Source organism: Myotis davidii, unplaced genomic scaffold (genome assembly GCF_000327345.1).
Source record: "Myotis davidii unplaced genomic scaffold, ASM32734v1 scaffold648, whole genome shotgun sequence".
NCBI classification, from domain to species: domain Eukaryota; kingdom Metazoa; phylum Chordata; class Mammalia; order Chiroptera; family Vespertilionidae; genus Myotis; species Myotis davidii.
The window spans coordinates 1,224,197-1,239,234 of record NW_006299603.1 but is presented as its reverse complement, the minus strand read 5'-3'; the positions used below and the strand labels follow the sequence as shown (position 1 = coordinate 1,239,234).

Below are 15,038 nucleotides of genomic sequence, written 5' to 3'. Positions count from 1 at the left end.
TCCCTGATGTTGCCAGGAAGGATTCTGGCCTCCCATGGCTGCCGACACCCTTGGGACCTGTGGCTTAGTTAAACCAGAGTTCAGGGTCCCCTTATTGTGCTGCTGGGAGAGGCCAGAGCTCCCCAGAGAGTTCTGTCCATAGGCAGCTGAGACTGAGGTGTTCTGGCCCATGTTGGTCTGCCGTGGAATGTGGGCATGTCCATTGGCGGCCTGTGGTGGGGGCTGGGCAACTATCTGGGTTATGCCAGAGGCCATGCCATAGAGGCTGCCCTGCGGCATGCTCTGGGAGCCACTGAACTGAACGACACCCCGATCCTGCGGGCCTGAGTTGGAGAGAGAGGAACCTGACGAGTGTCCAGGGCCCATTGGCATCAGATTCCCGGCCTGAGGGAATCCTCGAGGACAGCTGGAGTTCGACGGACCCAAGCTGTTCATGCCAGGCACGGCGGCAGAAGACCCTGGAAGACAGAGAAGATTCTGTCAATCAAGTTGGCATTTATTGGCCGCCACAGAGGAGACACCTCCATGGCCCGAGATGCAGCTGCCAGCCTATGGGCACGAACAGCAGGATCAGAAACCCAGTGGGACCTCAAGGAAGAGAGCCTTGGCCAAGGGGCAGGTCTGCAGCAATGAGGAGATAAGACAGGTGCAGAGGAAGGGCACAGCGAGGAGAGAGAAGCCAGTGGACTTGACTGGCTCACCCTCCGAGGCCCACCAAGCTCTGCTCTGTGCAGGCCCTATGCTGGGCACTGGGGGCTCCAAGGACCCACCTCAGGACCTGCCTTTGGGAGGTGAGGACTCCATGTGCTGTGACAGGGTTAACAAAGGCCAGGCAGCGGGCTGTGGGAGCACAGGGGGTGAAAGCTCAGTGCCTGGGAGACTTGGGGACGGCTTCAGAGAGATGGTGACGAATATGTTGGATTTTAAAAGGGTAGACATGCCCGAGTGGTGTGGCTCAGTGGTTGAGTGTCAACATATGAATCAGGCCCTAGCTGTTTAGCTCAGTGGATAGAGCGTGAGTCTGTAGACTGAAGGGTCCCCGGGTTCAATTCTGGTCAAGGGCACATGCCAGGTTGCAGGCTCGATCCCCAGTAGGGGACATGCAGGAAGCAGCTGATCAGTGATTCTCTCTTATCTTTGATGTTTTTGTCTCTCCCTTCCTCTCTGAAATCAATTAAAAATATATTTAAAAAAAACAAAAATATGAATCAGGAGACTGCAGTTCGATTCCCAGTCAGGGCACATGCCCGGGTTGGGGGATTTGATCCCCAGTAGGGGTTGTGCAGAAGGCTGCTGATCACTGATTCTTTCTCATCATTGATGTTTCTCTCTCCCTCCCTCTCCCTTCCTCTCTGAAATCAATAAAAATTGTTTAAAAAGTTCTACTGCTAAGCAAAGTAAATACTCATCTATTAAAAAAAAGGGTAGACAGAAGTTTAGCAGTTTGGAGAAACAGTATTCTAGATACAGAGAAGAGTGTATGCAAAGGTACGACGTTATGAAAGGCAGTCTGTGTGGGGAAGTCTGTGGCAGGGCTGTGGCGAAAGCATCCAGCTGGTTAGAGACAAAACTGAAGAGACAGCCGCAGCCAGATTTGGAAGAGCTGTGGCTGCCATGGGAAGGGCAGGGCTGCAAAGCCAAAAGGTAACTGGATTGTGACTGTGGTTTAGACCCTGCTGGGCAGCTGTTAAATCACTTAGGTGAGGGGTGCACACAAATGTGTCCCCCACGCCGGGGTGACAGGGAGAATGCTTGAGCTTATTCTTCACACCAGACGCTCAGGGAACAGAGCAGTCTAGACGGCAGTCAGCAGGCATTTACAGAGCACCTGCCCTGCGGTGGCGCTATCCTGAGGAGAAGCAAGAAATGTGACAGGCAGGCTCTGTCCTTTGTCCTCAGGGCACTTGCTGTCGGGACCTAAGCAATGGATTCATGGTGACGACACTAACTGAGGCGGGTTTTTGTGGGCAGGAGAGCGCCTGTTCAGGGGTTGGCCTTACCTGAGCACCTTGTTGCTCCTCTCACTCTCCACCTGCACCTAACTAAAAACTGGGTGGAGGAAGAAGTCTATTTCACTCCCACTGACAGCCCACAACAACAACAGATGGGATGAAGGCAGGAAAGCTGGCTAAGACCCAGGCTTCTGTGATGCCTGCTGACCTCAACTCCTCAGTCCTGGTCAGCATGCACATAAACTCCCCTGGGCTCTTCCAGAATGCACAGCTGTGGTCAGTTTCTCCGGGACTCTATAGTGAGAGTCACTGACCAAGAAAAGGACAGGTTTTGAAGACATTCCAAGAAGAGCAGACCACATTTCCTTGCATCTGTCAACTGGCATCTCTATGTATTTCTACAGTGACAGCCTGAGCAGTGGCAGCCAGGTTCCCTTGCACATCTGACACTTGACAGCTGAGACCCCTCAGAGTGCTTCCTTCCTTTCCTGGTCAGCTGTCCAGGGCTGATGCTGCCACTTGTGTCACCAAAGTGAGCAGAAAGGAAAAAAGCAGCAGAGCCCACACAAGTGCATTAAGTGTCTCCTTATCTGGAAACTTGGAGAGGTCATTTTGCTGAAGCAAAGAACTTTCTTAAGAATTACAGAAATGGTGCCAGAAGATGGTTTGACTTTGGATGGTGGGCACAACAGTGCAATATCTAGGTAACATATCATAGAAATGTACACCTGACACCTATGTGATCCTATAAACTAATGTCACCCCAATATCCTATATAATAATAAAAAAGCCTATTATGCTAAGTGTCCAGTCATCTATTCAACCAAAGTGTAATATGCTAATGATATGCTAAGGCCACTCAACCGCTTGCTATGACGTGCACTGACCACCAGGGGAAGACGCTCAGCTTGCTGCTGGGGTTGGCCCATCAGGACTGAGTGAGATGGGCCAGACATGCCCTGGAGCCCTCCTGTGGTCCCTCCCCGGCCCGATCGTGCACCAGTGGGGTCCCTCGGCTTGGCATGCACCTCTTGCAATCCGGGACTCCTTGGGGGATTACGGAGAGCCGGTTTCAGCCCGATCCCCCAGGCCACTCCCCTTGGGAGGGTGCCAGACACAGGGCTCCCCTGATCGGGACTGATTGGGCACGAGCCCACAGCCGGCGCAGTGGGGCCAGGATGAGCGTGAGCAGCAGGTAGGAGCTGCAGGCGGCGTTGGACTGTGGGTTTCGGCCTGATCCCCGCAGGGTGTCCCACACGTGCACAAATTTGTGCACTGGGCCTCTAGTATTAATAAAATTCAAAGAATTACAGAAGCCATTTCCTATTGATATCTTCCAACTAGACATGATTTTGCTTCAAAAGGTTGTATAGCCAGGGACACAGCCAAAGTACTTAGCTGAAGTGGTCTGCCTCTCTGACCCTCTTCTGGCCTGCAGGGTGACTAGAAAGCAGGCTCCGTAGGCAGACTGAAGTTTATATGAGCACCTAGCAGCAAGCTAGGTAGACAGCAGGAACTCAGCACGAGTGGAAGAGACCACCTGCTCTGGGCATGCCTACCTTCCCCTGCCCCACTCCATCACCCAGATGCCCCCTCACCTGTGAACTGCCCAACTTGCTGTGGGAAGGTGCTCTGTGTCGGGTCTTGGTACTGGGGTGGTGGGCGGGTCAGATGGCGCTGAAACTGCTGTTTCTCCTAGAAAATTCCAAGAACAGAACAAAGACCCACATAAAAGAAAAACAGTGTTAGATGAGAGAAAAGAAAACTGTCCAGGCTTGTTACTCACAGACAGACTCCTGAGGACTATCTCATATAATGCTCACAATCTCATTTTGGGGATTTTTAATAAACACTGAGGCCTAGCCGGTTTTCTTAGTGGTTAGAGCACTGACCCACAGACTGAAGGGTCACGGGTTCAATTCCAGTGAAAGGCATATATCTCAGTTGCAGGCTTGATTCCCTGGTGGGGCTCATGTAGGAGGCAACTGATCAATATGCCTCTCTCACATCGATGTTTCTCTCTCTCTGTCTCTCCCCCTCTCTTCCACTCTCTCTGGAAAAATCAATGGGAAAAAAACATCCTCAGATGAGGATTAAAAACAAACAAACAAACAAACAAAATCACTCTGAAGCACAAGGATGGGGCTGAACTAAGGAGCAATAATTTAAAAAAGGAAAGGTGAGTTTTTAAAAAAGGAGGGCAGATCAGGAAGATACAAATCAAAAAAGTCAGATGGTATACCACTGCACATGCACTAGATGGCTAGAATAAAAAAGACAAGTGTGGGGAAGATGTGGAGAAACCGGCACCTTCATACACTCTGTGGGCATGTAAAATGGTGTAGCTACTTTGTAGAAGAGTCTGGCAATTCTTCAAAAGGTAAACACAGGAGTTACCATAGGACCCAGCAATTCCACCCCTAGATATACACTCAGAGCTGAAAACCTATGTCCACAAAAGTTCAGGAAACAACCCAACTGTACCAACAGATAAACTGATCCACAAAATATGACATATTCATACAACAAAATATTATTCAGTCATAAAAAGCAGGAAAATAATGATACATGCTACAACAAGGTTGAACCTTGATTCCTCTTACATGAAATATTCACAAATAGGAAAAACTATAGAGACAGAAAGTAGATTAGTGGTTGCCTAGGCCTGGAAGATGGGGGAAATAACTTTTTTTTAATATATTTTTTATTGATTAAGGTATTACATGTGTCCTTATCCCCACATTATCCCCACCCCCCCCCGCTCATGCCCTCACCCTCCCGTTGTCCCGTTGTCCATGTCCATTGGTTAGGCCTATATGCTTGCATATAAGTCCTTTGGTTGATCTCTCCCACTTACCCCCACCCTCCCCTACCTTCCCTCCAAGGCCCGAAAGTCCAATCAATTCCTCTCTGTTTCCGGATCAGTCCTTGTTCAGGAAATAACTTTTAATGAATTTAGGGTTTAGGGTTTCTTTTTAAAAAAATATATTATTATTGCCCTAGCCAGTTTGGCTCAGTGGATAGAGTGCCAGCCTGCAAACTGAAAGGTCCCAGGTTCGATTCTGGTCAAGGGCACATGCCCGGGTTGTGGGCTTGATTCCCAGTGGGGGACTTGCAGGAGGCAGCCAATCAATGATTCTCTCTCATCATGGATGTTTCTATCTCTCTGTCCCTCATCCTTCCTCTCTGAAATCAATCAAAATATACTTAAAAAATATATTTTGAAAAAAAATATTATTATTGATTTCAAAGAGGAAGGGAGAGGAAGAGAAAGAAAGAAACATCAGTGATGAGAGAGAATCATTGATTGGCTGCCTCCTGCACACCCCACAACCCCGGCACATGCCCTGATCAGGAATCACACCATGATCTCTTGGTTTATAGGTTGATGCTCAGCCATTGAGCCATGCCAGCTGGGTAGGTTTTCTTTTTAGGTGATAAAATGTTCCAAAACTGTAGTGATCATTGCATAACTCTGAATATATTAAAAACTATGGAATTATTCACTTTAAATGGGTTACTTGTGTGTCATGTATAAAGCTGTTATTTAAAAAACAGCAGAACCGAGGTAGTGGTGTGGGTTTCAAAGTCATTCTCAATCAACTTGAACTACTGGATGGCTAGTTCTTCTCTTATGTTTTTTTTTTTTTTTTTTTTAATCCTCATCCGAGCATATTTTTCCATTTATTTTTAGAGAGTGGAAGGAAGGAGGAGGGAGAGAGAGAGAAAAAAAAACACTGACTGGCTGACTCCTGCACATGCCCTGACCAGGGCGAGGGAGGAAACTGCAACCGAGGTACGTGCTCTTGACTGGGAATCGAATCTGCAACGCTTTGATCTGTGGGCTGATGTTCTAACCATTGAACAACCCAGCCAGGGCTTCTCTTAAGTCTTAAAGATGTAATTTAAAATCCTGAGAACCTTGGCACCTTCACACTTTACTTGGTGACCAAGTGGATGAACTGTAGGACTTAGAGGGAGCTTGTTGGTCCTGACTACAACCCTAGGACCTCAGGCAGGTCTTCACTTCCCTGCTTCACACTCTTGACCTATCACAAACTCTACATTTACAACCAAGCTTGGCCCATAGTAAACTGACGGATTGGGAAGCTCAGTGCATTGGCAGCTGCCAACAAAGGATATGGAAAACTGTCCCAAACACATATAGTTTTAGCCACAGATTCTGCCTTCATTAATCCCCACTAAATGACATAAAAGCTGCTTCTGACACAGGTCACCACAGTCTGAGAAATGCCACTCACAGAAAGGGGTTTAAAAGGGCAAAGCACTCTAATACCAAACATGCACCGAGCACATTCACATGGCACCCCGCTGAGCTCGTGGCCACTGCAGTGCCTTGGGAGGCAGGATGAGATGTGGGGGAGGGGCGGGGACGGGACGGTTTTCTCCCACTTTTCTTTACCTGCTCTGCCAGAAGGTGCTGCTGCCTTTGCAAAAACTGCTGTTGGTGCAAATGCTTTTGCTGCTGCTCCCTCTGTTTTTGTTGATCCAAAAGCAACTGATGCTGCTTCATTACAGCTGCCTGCTGCTGGCCACTGAGATAGGGGGTGCTGCTGTGAGTGCTGGCCACTGACACAGTAGGTGGCTGGGTCCCCACGCTGGAGGCCTGGGCTGGCACAGGGACGCTGGGAGGGTTCTGCTCCTGTCAACACAGAGAAGGGGGTTCCCAAGTCAGGTGGGACACTAAAGTCTGTAAGCCCTTGATCAGGACAGAGGAGCTCCATCCGATGCAAGCCTAGCTCCCTGCAGATGACTATAGTGCAGCAACCCTACAGGGCTGGGCCGGAGACCAAGACAGCAAACACCTGAGTCTCCAGGCCCAGTAATGCACAGTTACCAGCAGCTTGCTAGCTTTGCTTCCTATGATTTGCCAGGGGCAAGGGTGTGATTTTACACTTAAGCTCATAGGTTTGCAATAGCTTCTGTAAGCAAGTATAGCTTATATATCTTTACTCACCGGGATGCACAAGTGCAGGTGGGCCCCAAGGAGGAGCGCTCAGAGGGGCTTTGGGTGAGGAAGACACGCCATATTCTGGGTTTGCAAATCTTAGGTTACTGGTGATGGGGCTGTCCCTGAACTGCCCAAAATTGTTTTGTCTGCCCACTTGTATACAACATTTTTCTGGGAAGAGACTGCTTGGATTTTGTCAAATACTTATGCTTAAAAAATACTAAGTATTGATGAGAACTTTAATGAATATTTTCAATTAATACATGGACCAAAAGTGAAAGTCATGTCAAAGGTTATCACAATATTATTGCAACATCACTACTTACATTTTAAAATAAAGAGGGGAAATTTAACTCAAAAAAGGAAAAAGGCAAAAAGCAATTATTATTTAGAAAAGTTCAACTTCTTGAGCTCCTTTCTAGTCCTTATTCATTTCTATACTTAATCTGTACAAGATTCTAATCTTAGAGCAGACAGATTCTGATGTAATTTCCTCACCCCAATCTGCAGAAGCTCACGGGCTACAAGACGCTTTGTGAGGTGCAAAGTGCTACTAAAATGGCAGTCATCACTGTCCCATTCTTTCTTTTTTTAAAAAATATATTTTATTGATTTTTCACAGAGAGGAAGGGAGAAGGATAGTTAGAAACACCGATGAGAGAGAAACATCAATCAGCTGCCTCCTGCACACCCGCCACTGGGGATGTGCCCACAACCAAGGTACATGCCCTTGACCGGAATCGAACTTGGGACCCTTGAGTCCACAGGCCAACGCTCTATCCACTGAGCCAAACCGGTTAGGGCACCACTCTTTCTTAAGGTTGCTGCTTGCTAGTGGCTATGCAGCAGTTTAATGGCTGACATAAGTGGAAGTTTCAACATTTACACATGCATGCTCCTGTTGAAAGATGCTTAAACTGCTTCTAGTTTTGGGCTATCAGATATAAACATGCAATGGATATCTTGGTAGGTAACTTTCTCTTTTGGGGGGATTATTTTTTGCAGGTTTATAATGTGCCAATGCTTATGAATATTTTTATGGCTTATGAAAAATACATAATGACAAAATTACTTCCCAAAAGCATTGTGCCCAGTGAGCATGTCTATCTGTTACCAGCTACAAATACACAAAGGCACACATAAAAGTCTTCACTCCAGGCTTGCTTACAGTAGTGAAGAACAGGAGACAACGCACGTTACACAACTGTTGTCACACAACTATTAAAAAGTTTCAATGGGTCTGATGTGCAGATGTGGAAAACAGCCCAGGACACACTGTGGAGTGAGCAAAGGAAGTGTGCGCAACCTGTCTTGGAGGAAGCCAGGGACATCTGTTCCTGTCTGAGGTCCAGCCATCAGAAGGCTCCCAGAGAGGAGGCATCTTAGAACATAGCTGAGCAGAGCAGAAACGTAAATCGTGACCATGACAGTACTGGCACATGACCATCTTCCCCCACAGAGCCAGGTGGTTCTGCTAGGCTTGTGCATAAGAACTAAAGAACCATGGAACTCAGAGATGTTAGAAAGCAGCACTCACCTAAAAGGTTATAAGCTTACTAAAACTTAATAAAATATTTTGAACAAAGAGATCTGAAAAGTGGTTAAAAAGAAGAAGCCTCTAAGAAGCACATTAAGGCTGAACTTTACCTGCAAAATCCAGCCACAAATTACCTTGTGTAGCATAAAAGAAACACAAGACTAAGTGCAGGTGATGCCTCAAAAATGTGTATAGTTAAAACCAAAGGAATTTTACCCTATTTTTGTTTATTAAGACTCAACCCAGGCCTGGCCAGGGCACATGCGCAGGTTGTGGAGCCAATCCCTAGTGGGAGTTGTGGAGGAGACAGCCAATCAATGATTCCTCTTGTCATTGATGTTTCTATCTCTCTGTCCCTCTCCCTTCCTCTCTGAAATCAATAAAAAAATATATTAAAAAAAATATAAAAGACTCAACCTAGGTTTGCTTGATCAATTTTCACTCCCAAGGAGTCTAAGTGATAGGGGAGAGGGCATGTAATAGGAATAGGATCACAGTTGTTTAATGATTATTCACCTTACTGACTATAGATAAGAGGTTTTCTTACAGACCCTGGGAAATGAGGTTGTGTTGCAAGAAGAAAAACAGAGCTGTAAAAAGATGAGACACCTTGGGGCCCAGATGGGGCTATTGCTCAGGAAAGAAAATGCATTTTGAGAACAGACAAAGGACAGGATGAGATTTGATTTTGTTGCTCTGCCTGGACCCTGGACCCTCTCTGGGAATTCGCTTCAGGAATGCTGACCATTCTCTAGTCCCAGGAACTGGCAGGAGCTGGGTTTTAACACCATTGAAAATTAACTACCTTGTCATGGGATTTTAAGACCTGGAAGGAGACACATGGACCACAGACCCTGCAGCTTTTATCCTGCCCCTTCCCCTTGGCATGCATCTTTCTTCCTTACCTATACTAATAAAAGAGTAATATGCTAATTAGACCGGGAGACCTTCCAGAGGTCCTTTCAGGCAAAGCCATGGTGGTGGGGACGAGGCAGAGGTGGTTAGGAGCGATCAGGCCAGGAGGGAAGGGTAGTTGGGGGTGATCAGGCTGGGGGGGTGGGGAATTGGGGGCAAGCAGGCCAACAGGCAGAGTGGTTAGGGGCGATCTGGCAGGCAGGTAGGTGAGCGGTTAGGAGTCAACGGTCCCGGATTGCAAGAGGGATGGCCGACCCCGAGGGGTCCCAGCCAGATTGGAGAGGGTGCAGGCCGGGTTGAGGGACAACCCCCGCCCCCATGAATTTTGTGCACTGGGCCACTAGTCCCTATATAATCAGCCGGCTGGTAGGAGGGGTTAGAGAATTTACAGGGTGACCTGCTGCTCTCTCCATACTGCCGGCATTATATGATTCAACCCTGTCTCTGCTTAATTTGGCTCAAGTAGTGACAGGCGGCCTGGACCCATCTGGTGTCCAGGATCAAAAGGACAACCGCAGTGGCTCCCTCCCTCCTTCTCTTTGCTCCCCAGGGACCTGGTAACTACAGGGATGCAGAGTAAGAGAGCAAAGCCACAGGCTCACCTGGCTGGGTGGAACCAGAGATCGGAAGGGCATATTTCCCGGCTTTGGTTTCATCAGAAACAAAGAGTTCTGCTCATTGCTCAGATGAGGGAGCTGCTGGGGAAGATAAGCCATCAGGGATGTCTTGCTCTGACCAACCCCAGGGCTGCCTTGCCCACAGTCCGCTTTGTAATGAGAAAGGGGCTTGGTGTTGCCATAGTCCAGCATTGACCCTTGGTTAGTCATGGTGTTCTGGCTCAAGTTACTTGGTGGCTGGTGACTCAGCAGGTTTCCATGGCTGGGCTGGAGGTAGGGGCCTCCGGGACGAGGGGCGCTCTTGTTCACATTGGGCATCATGAGCAGTTTGGAGTTGGTGAACTCTTGCTTGTAGCTGGGAGGGCTGGCAGGCTTCTCCATGGTGTAAGGAACATTTAAGGGACTGTGGGAGGAGCCCGTCTGCTGCCAGGTGGACATCTGGCCTGGTGCTGGTGCTGGGGCAGGCTGCTGTGAATTCTGGAGCATCTGCTCGCGTTTCTGCTTGGCGGCGATCTGCTGGAGCTGGTGGGCAGAGGACAGCTCTGAGGCCACTCCTGGGCCCTGGCTAGGCAACACCACACTGGAGATGGCTCTTTGTGCATTCTGGGCCTGGGCTGATGCCGACATCAGGTTGGGACTGGGATTTTCTGCCCTGGGCTGACCAGAGGTGTGGAACAGAGGCTGAGAGCCCCCTAGGCTGGATGAATCTGTGCTCACAGGCCCGGATGAAGGACCCATAAAGGTCTGTCCTACAGACCCAGTCCTCACTTGTGGAGAGCCTAACTGTTCTTGTTCAAAGGCTGCTGGAGAGAATTCTGTCTTAATATTAATGTCCTGTGCCAAGGGGGGCTGTGTGGCAGAACCAGAGGACTCTGGGTCCTTCTTCTCCTCAAAATCCTCAGTGAACAGATCCTTCATGTCTTCATCGGGCACCGACCTGTTCAGCTCCTCGATGAGCTCCTTCCACTCCTGCTCGTTCAGGTTGAGGTCAGGCATGAGGTTGCTTTGGGATATGGAGCCTCCGGCCCCTGTGATCATGCAAGGCAGATCATCGACAGGCTCCTGCTTCAGCTCCTTATTCAGGCTCAGAGGAAATGACTCACTGGGGTTGCTGCCTCCATTCAGGTGGAGGTGCGAATCTGCCAGACACTTCTTGTTCATGGAGTCCAGTCCCAGCAAGTGCTTCCCACTGGCCTGCAGGGCCTCTGCACCTGGCTCCTCAGGCTGACTGAGGGGGGAGGCTGGAGGCAGGCCATTGGAAGAGACACCTACTCCCATGGGAGCCTCCCGGCGGGTCTTCTTGTGCCCAGAAAAGAGGTCTCCATAGCCATTCTGCTGACCGCCATTCTGTGGGGAGGTGGTACTATCGAGACTCCTCTTCACCGTGTCATGGAGATGCTAAAAAACATGGAAAAGAGTGATTATGTGCACAGCAACATGTAAAAGGCCCTCTGCTTCTCAGGGTGACTCAACTAGGGACCTGGGGCCCTGCCGTGCTCTCCTAATGATTTTGCCTAGCCAGTTTACACTCCCCACTCTGGGAACCCCTCCTCCCATTTCTGGGTCCTGGGGCCTCCCCTGAGTCAGGACCACTAACTTAGCTGTGAGAAAGCAACCCAGTTAGTCGATGGGTCAATCCCTGGACTTTTGCAGGACACAAGCTTGATGCTGCTCAGTCGTTCAGGGTGAGGGTGTGCCCAACAGTGGAACACAGGAGAAAGAGCCAGAGGATACATATATATTCTGAGGGCATCGTGTGAGTCTGGATCTAATTATACCAGAGACCAGCCATTCCCCAGCCCTACAATGGCCTTTCCACCTATGGGAACAAACACATCCCTTTCTGTGTTTAAGCTGTTTGGCTAGGACAGGGGCTCTGGCAGCACAGGCTCTTCCTCAGGCCTGGTGCGGGCTGGCCACCAGCACAGGCTCCACCTTGTTGCACGGGCCAGTGCTAATGCCCTTCCCAGCCTTTCCAGAGCTTTGCTCAGCCCCACCCCTTTTCTCCCACTTTTCTCCCACTCTCCTCCCTGCCAACCATGAGCATCTTCTAATCCCCGGCACCCAGTCACCAGCCTTCACAACCCTATGTCTTATCAAGACCATCTGGTCACAGATGGGTCTGTCTGCACTGATAGTCTTGCTTCCCCATATCCTCAACTAAATTCATTCAACTACTCATTTATAAAGAGTCTGCCTGTGCCAGGAACAAGTGCTATGGACTATCAAGACAAATAGGGTGGTCCCCTCTCCTCATGGGCTCCCAGTCTTCTAGGATATAGGACATGCAGGGACATGGCTACAGAATAAGATGAATGGCTTATGCAAGCAGTAGAGCTGTAAGCACTCTGACAATGTAGGGGCTGGAATTTCAGGAAGTAGGATGAGGAGGAGAGAAGGTAGTAAGTGACTTCCTATTTCCCCAGTCTCATTTTCAGCTGTCAGGACAGGACTCTTCCACTAACAGAGGTGCCTAAACTTAGCCTCTAAACACTGGCTGCTCCTTTACTATGTTTACTCTTGTTACATTTTTGTCCTTCACCTCCCACCCTACCTAATTCCATGGTTCCTTCCCACTGACTATACTGAGCTATTTACAAAGTTCCAAATAAGAAATTTCACTATTATCTTTAAACAGATTTCAGAGGAGTCAGACAGTAGGATGTGCTGTTGTTTCCCAGCTGCAGAGAAGGGCCATAATGACCTACCACATCTGCTCTAGGAGAGAGTGCAGGAGTATCGTAACCTGGGTTCCTATCCAAGGCAACACCGTGGACACTAGCTCTTAGCAGCAAACTACTCACTAGGCACTAATGCACAAGGAGTAAGAAAAAAAGAAGGGCAATTTTCTAAATCTACGAATCCCCATTCTAATGCTCCCCCCCGCCCCCCCCCCCTTCAAGATTTTCTTTATTTCTCAACTGTTAAAGCCAATTGTATATTGCTCTAAAATCCCGGCTGAGTACTTCTTTAAATTGATATCTATGTACTTAAATTAGCTCCGAAAAACCTAGTAATGTTTGATAAATGAAACTGTAGGGAAGAGTAAGAAAACATGATTCTAAGACCAAATCTCAAGCATGCAGCCAAACCCTCCGTTTACATTGTTTTCACTTTACTTTTTTTGTAGTTTCCTCTGCTTCATGCTGCCACCTAGTGGCGAGAGGGGGAAAGAAGCCATACTCCTAAAATGGAGCCTTTATAAGATCCATTGTTTGAAAAGTTTCCTTTGGGGATGGTAAATTTATACTCATTTAATCTGTCAGAAGGAAATCAAAACGGGTTGTTACTTTTTCTTGAATTTTTATTCTTTCTATTGTTTTCTTTTTTTAAAATATATTTTTATTGATTTCAGTGAGGAAGGGAGAGGGAGAGAGAGATAGAGACATCAATGATGAGAATCATTGATTGATTGGCTGCCTCCTGCACGTTGCCTACTGGGGATCAAGCCTGCAACCAGGCATGTGCCCTTGACCGGAATTCAAGCCAGGACCCTTCAGTCTGCAGGCTGATGCTCTTATTCACTGAGCCAAACCAGCTAGGGCTAGTTTTCTTTATGAAAAATCATTTGTTCCTCAGTGTTGTGTTTGGGCTGTCAGTAAACCTGCTCAGTTTTCCATTTTCCTGAGGAGGAAGATGGAAACCTAAAAGATCAAGGCGCTTGATGAGTCAGCTGGTTGCCCCAGATTAGAAACAGAATCCTTTTTTGCCCTAACAATTATAAAAGCTACCACTCCTTTCAATATCCACATGCAAACAGATGCAGACAAGTTCCAAAGCAACAACTTAATTTTGCAATACGAATTGCATTTACCCAAAGGAAACACCAGGCCATTGTCTCAACCCCTCTCAGAACTTGACTGCAATGATGCAGATGGACAGAAAGGGAGAGGGAAGGTGGTGACCTGGCGGATTTTTAAGCCGTGTGCAGATGCAGGAGTGCCTGAGATGTGCAGGGCACTGCAGAGAGGCAAGGCGAGTGAACAACAGAGCCTCCTCTCCAGGAATTTCTAAGAGATGGGAAAATGGCCTGAGCAGATTATATAAGAACGAACACAGTAATCACTTGTAAGGACATGGCCGGCATGTAAGAGGGATTCAAAGAGGATTCTGGGAGCAGCACGGAGTGAGTCAGAGCTTCAAACTACAAGACAAAAAGCATTTGTACATGGCTGGCAAGTACAAATGCACATGCCTGCTTCAGCATAATGTGGTATTTCTGGGTGCTCAGCTCAGAGGTTCCTGTCTTAACTATCAAGTGGTCTCCGGGGGGAGGCCACTCCCCTGCACAGGGCTCCAGGAGGATCCAGTTCTGGGATGAAACCATCTGGTGCTTCTTTCCTTCACAAGCGGGTTTTGCTGAAGAATGCTGCATGCCTGACAGTAAACTGGAGGCCCCACATGCTCACCCAGCCAGCTTGCAGCAATGAACCCTGAAGGCTTGATTCCCACCCTCGCCTGTGCCACCCACAATCTTCTATTCTGAAAGAGGGGCCCCCACATATCAATGCTGCTCCCAGCCAAGCTGGAGTTGCCACACGTTGTGGACATGAAATCAACATCCTGACACCCTGCTTGACCTACTAGGCTTACATAACAGTCCTCTACTTCCTCTCTTCCACCATCCACCACTGAAATTCCAGTGTGCTCTGTAGTCAAACTCCCCCTAATGATAACCCCTATCCTCTTTCACTCCGAGTTAACGAACAGAGGCAGCTGGTTAAGACAAGGTGGCTCTCTCATCCATGCTCCTTACATGCTGTCAGCCACGAAGGGCAGCCACCAGTGCTCCCTGCCCCTTCTCTTGGCATTCACTTTCCCTCCTCCTTCCTCTTCTGTCATCCTCCTATCAGCCAAATGCCCCCGCTCCCCAGCTGCATGTTAGTCCAAAACCACGTGGCTTCTACCCTCTGGAACTGACTGGATGTCGGATGTGGGCGAAGAAAGGGAGGGTTTAGGAGGACTGCTTTCTCCAAGGCCAGAATGACCTTCATGATGTTAAACGCAGCCTACATTTTTAGTCTTTCCCTCTCCCTTTCTGTCCA

At 48.4% G+C, this 15,038-nt stretch overlaps 1 protein-coding gene across 1 annotated transcript in view; it reads right to left on the bottom strand.

The window, feature by feature from the left end:
• MAML1 (mastermind like transcriptional coactivator 1) overlaps window positions 1–14,368 on the bottom strand; it is a 15,754-nt gene extending 1,386 nt beyond the window's left edge. Inside the window, 5 exon segments of the mRNA XM_006779422.2 lie at window positions 1–458; window positions 3,551–3,647; window positions 6,376–6,615; window positions 9,979–11,391; window positions 14,189–14,368. The exon segment at window positions 1–458 is cut by the window's left edge and continues 23 nt beyond it. Coding sequence (XP_006779485.1) covers window positions 1–458; window positions 3,551–3,647; window positions 6,376–6,615; window positions 9,979–11,391; window positions 14,189–14,368 — 2,388 coding nt within the window.
• Window positions 14,369–15,038: the final 670 nt, after the last annotated feature.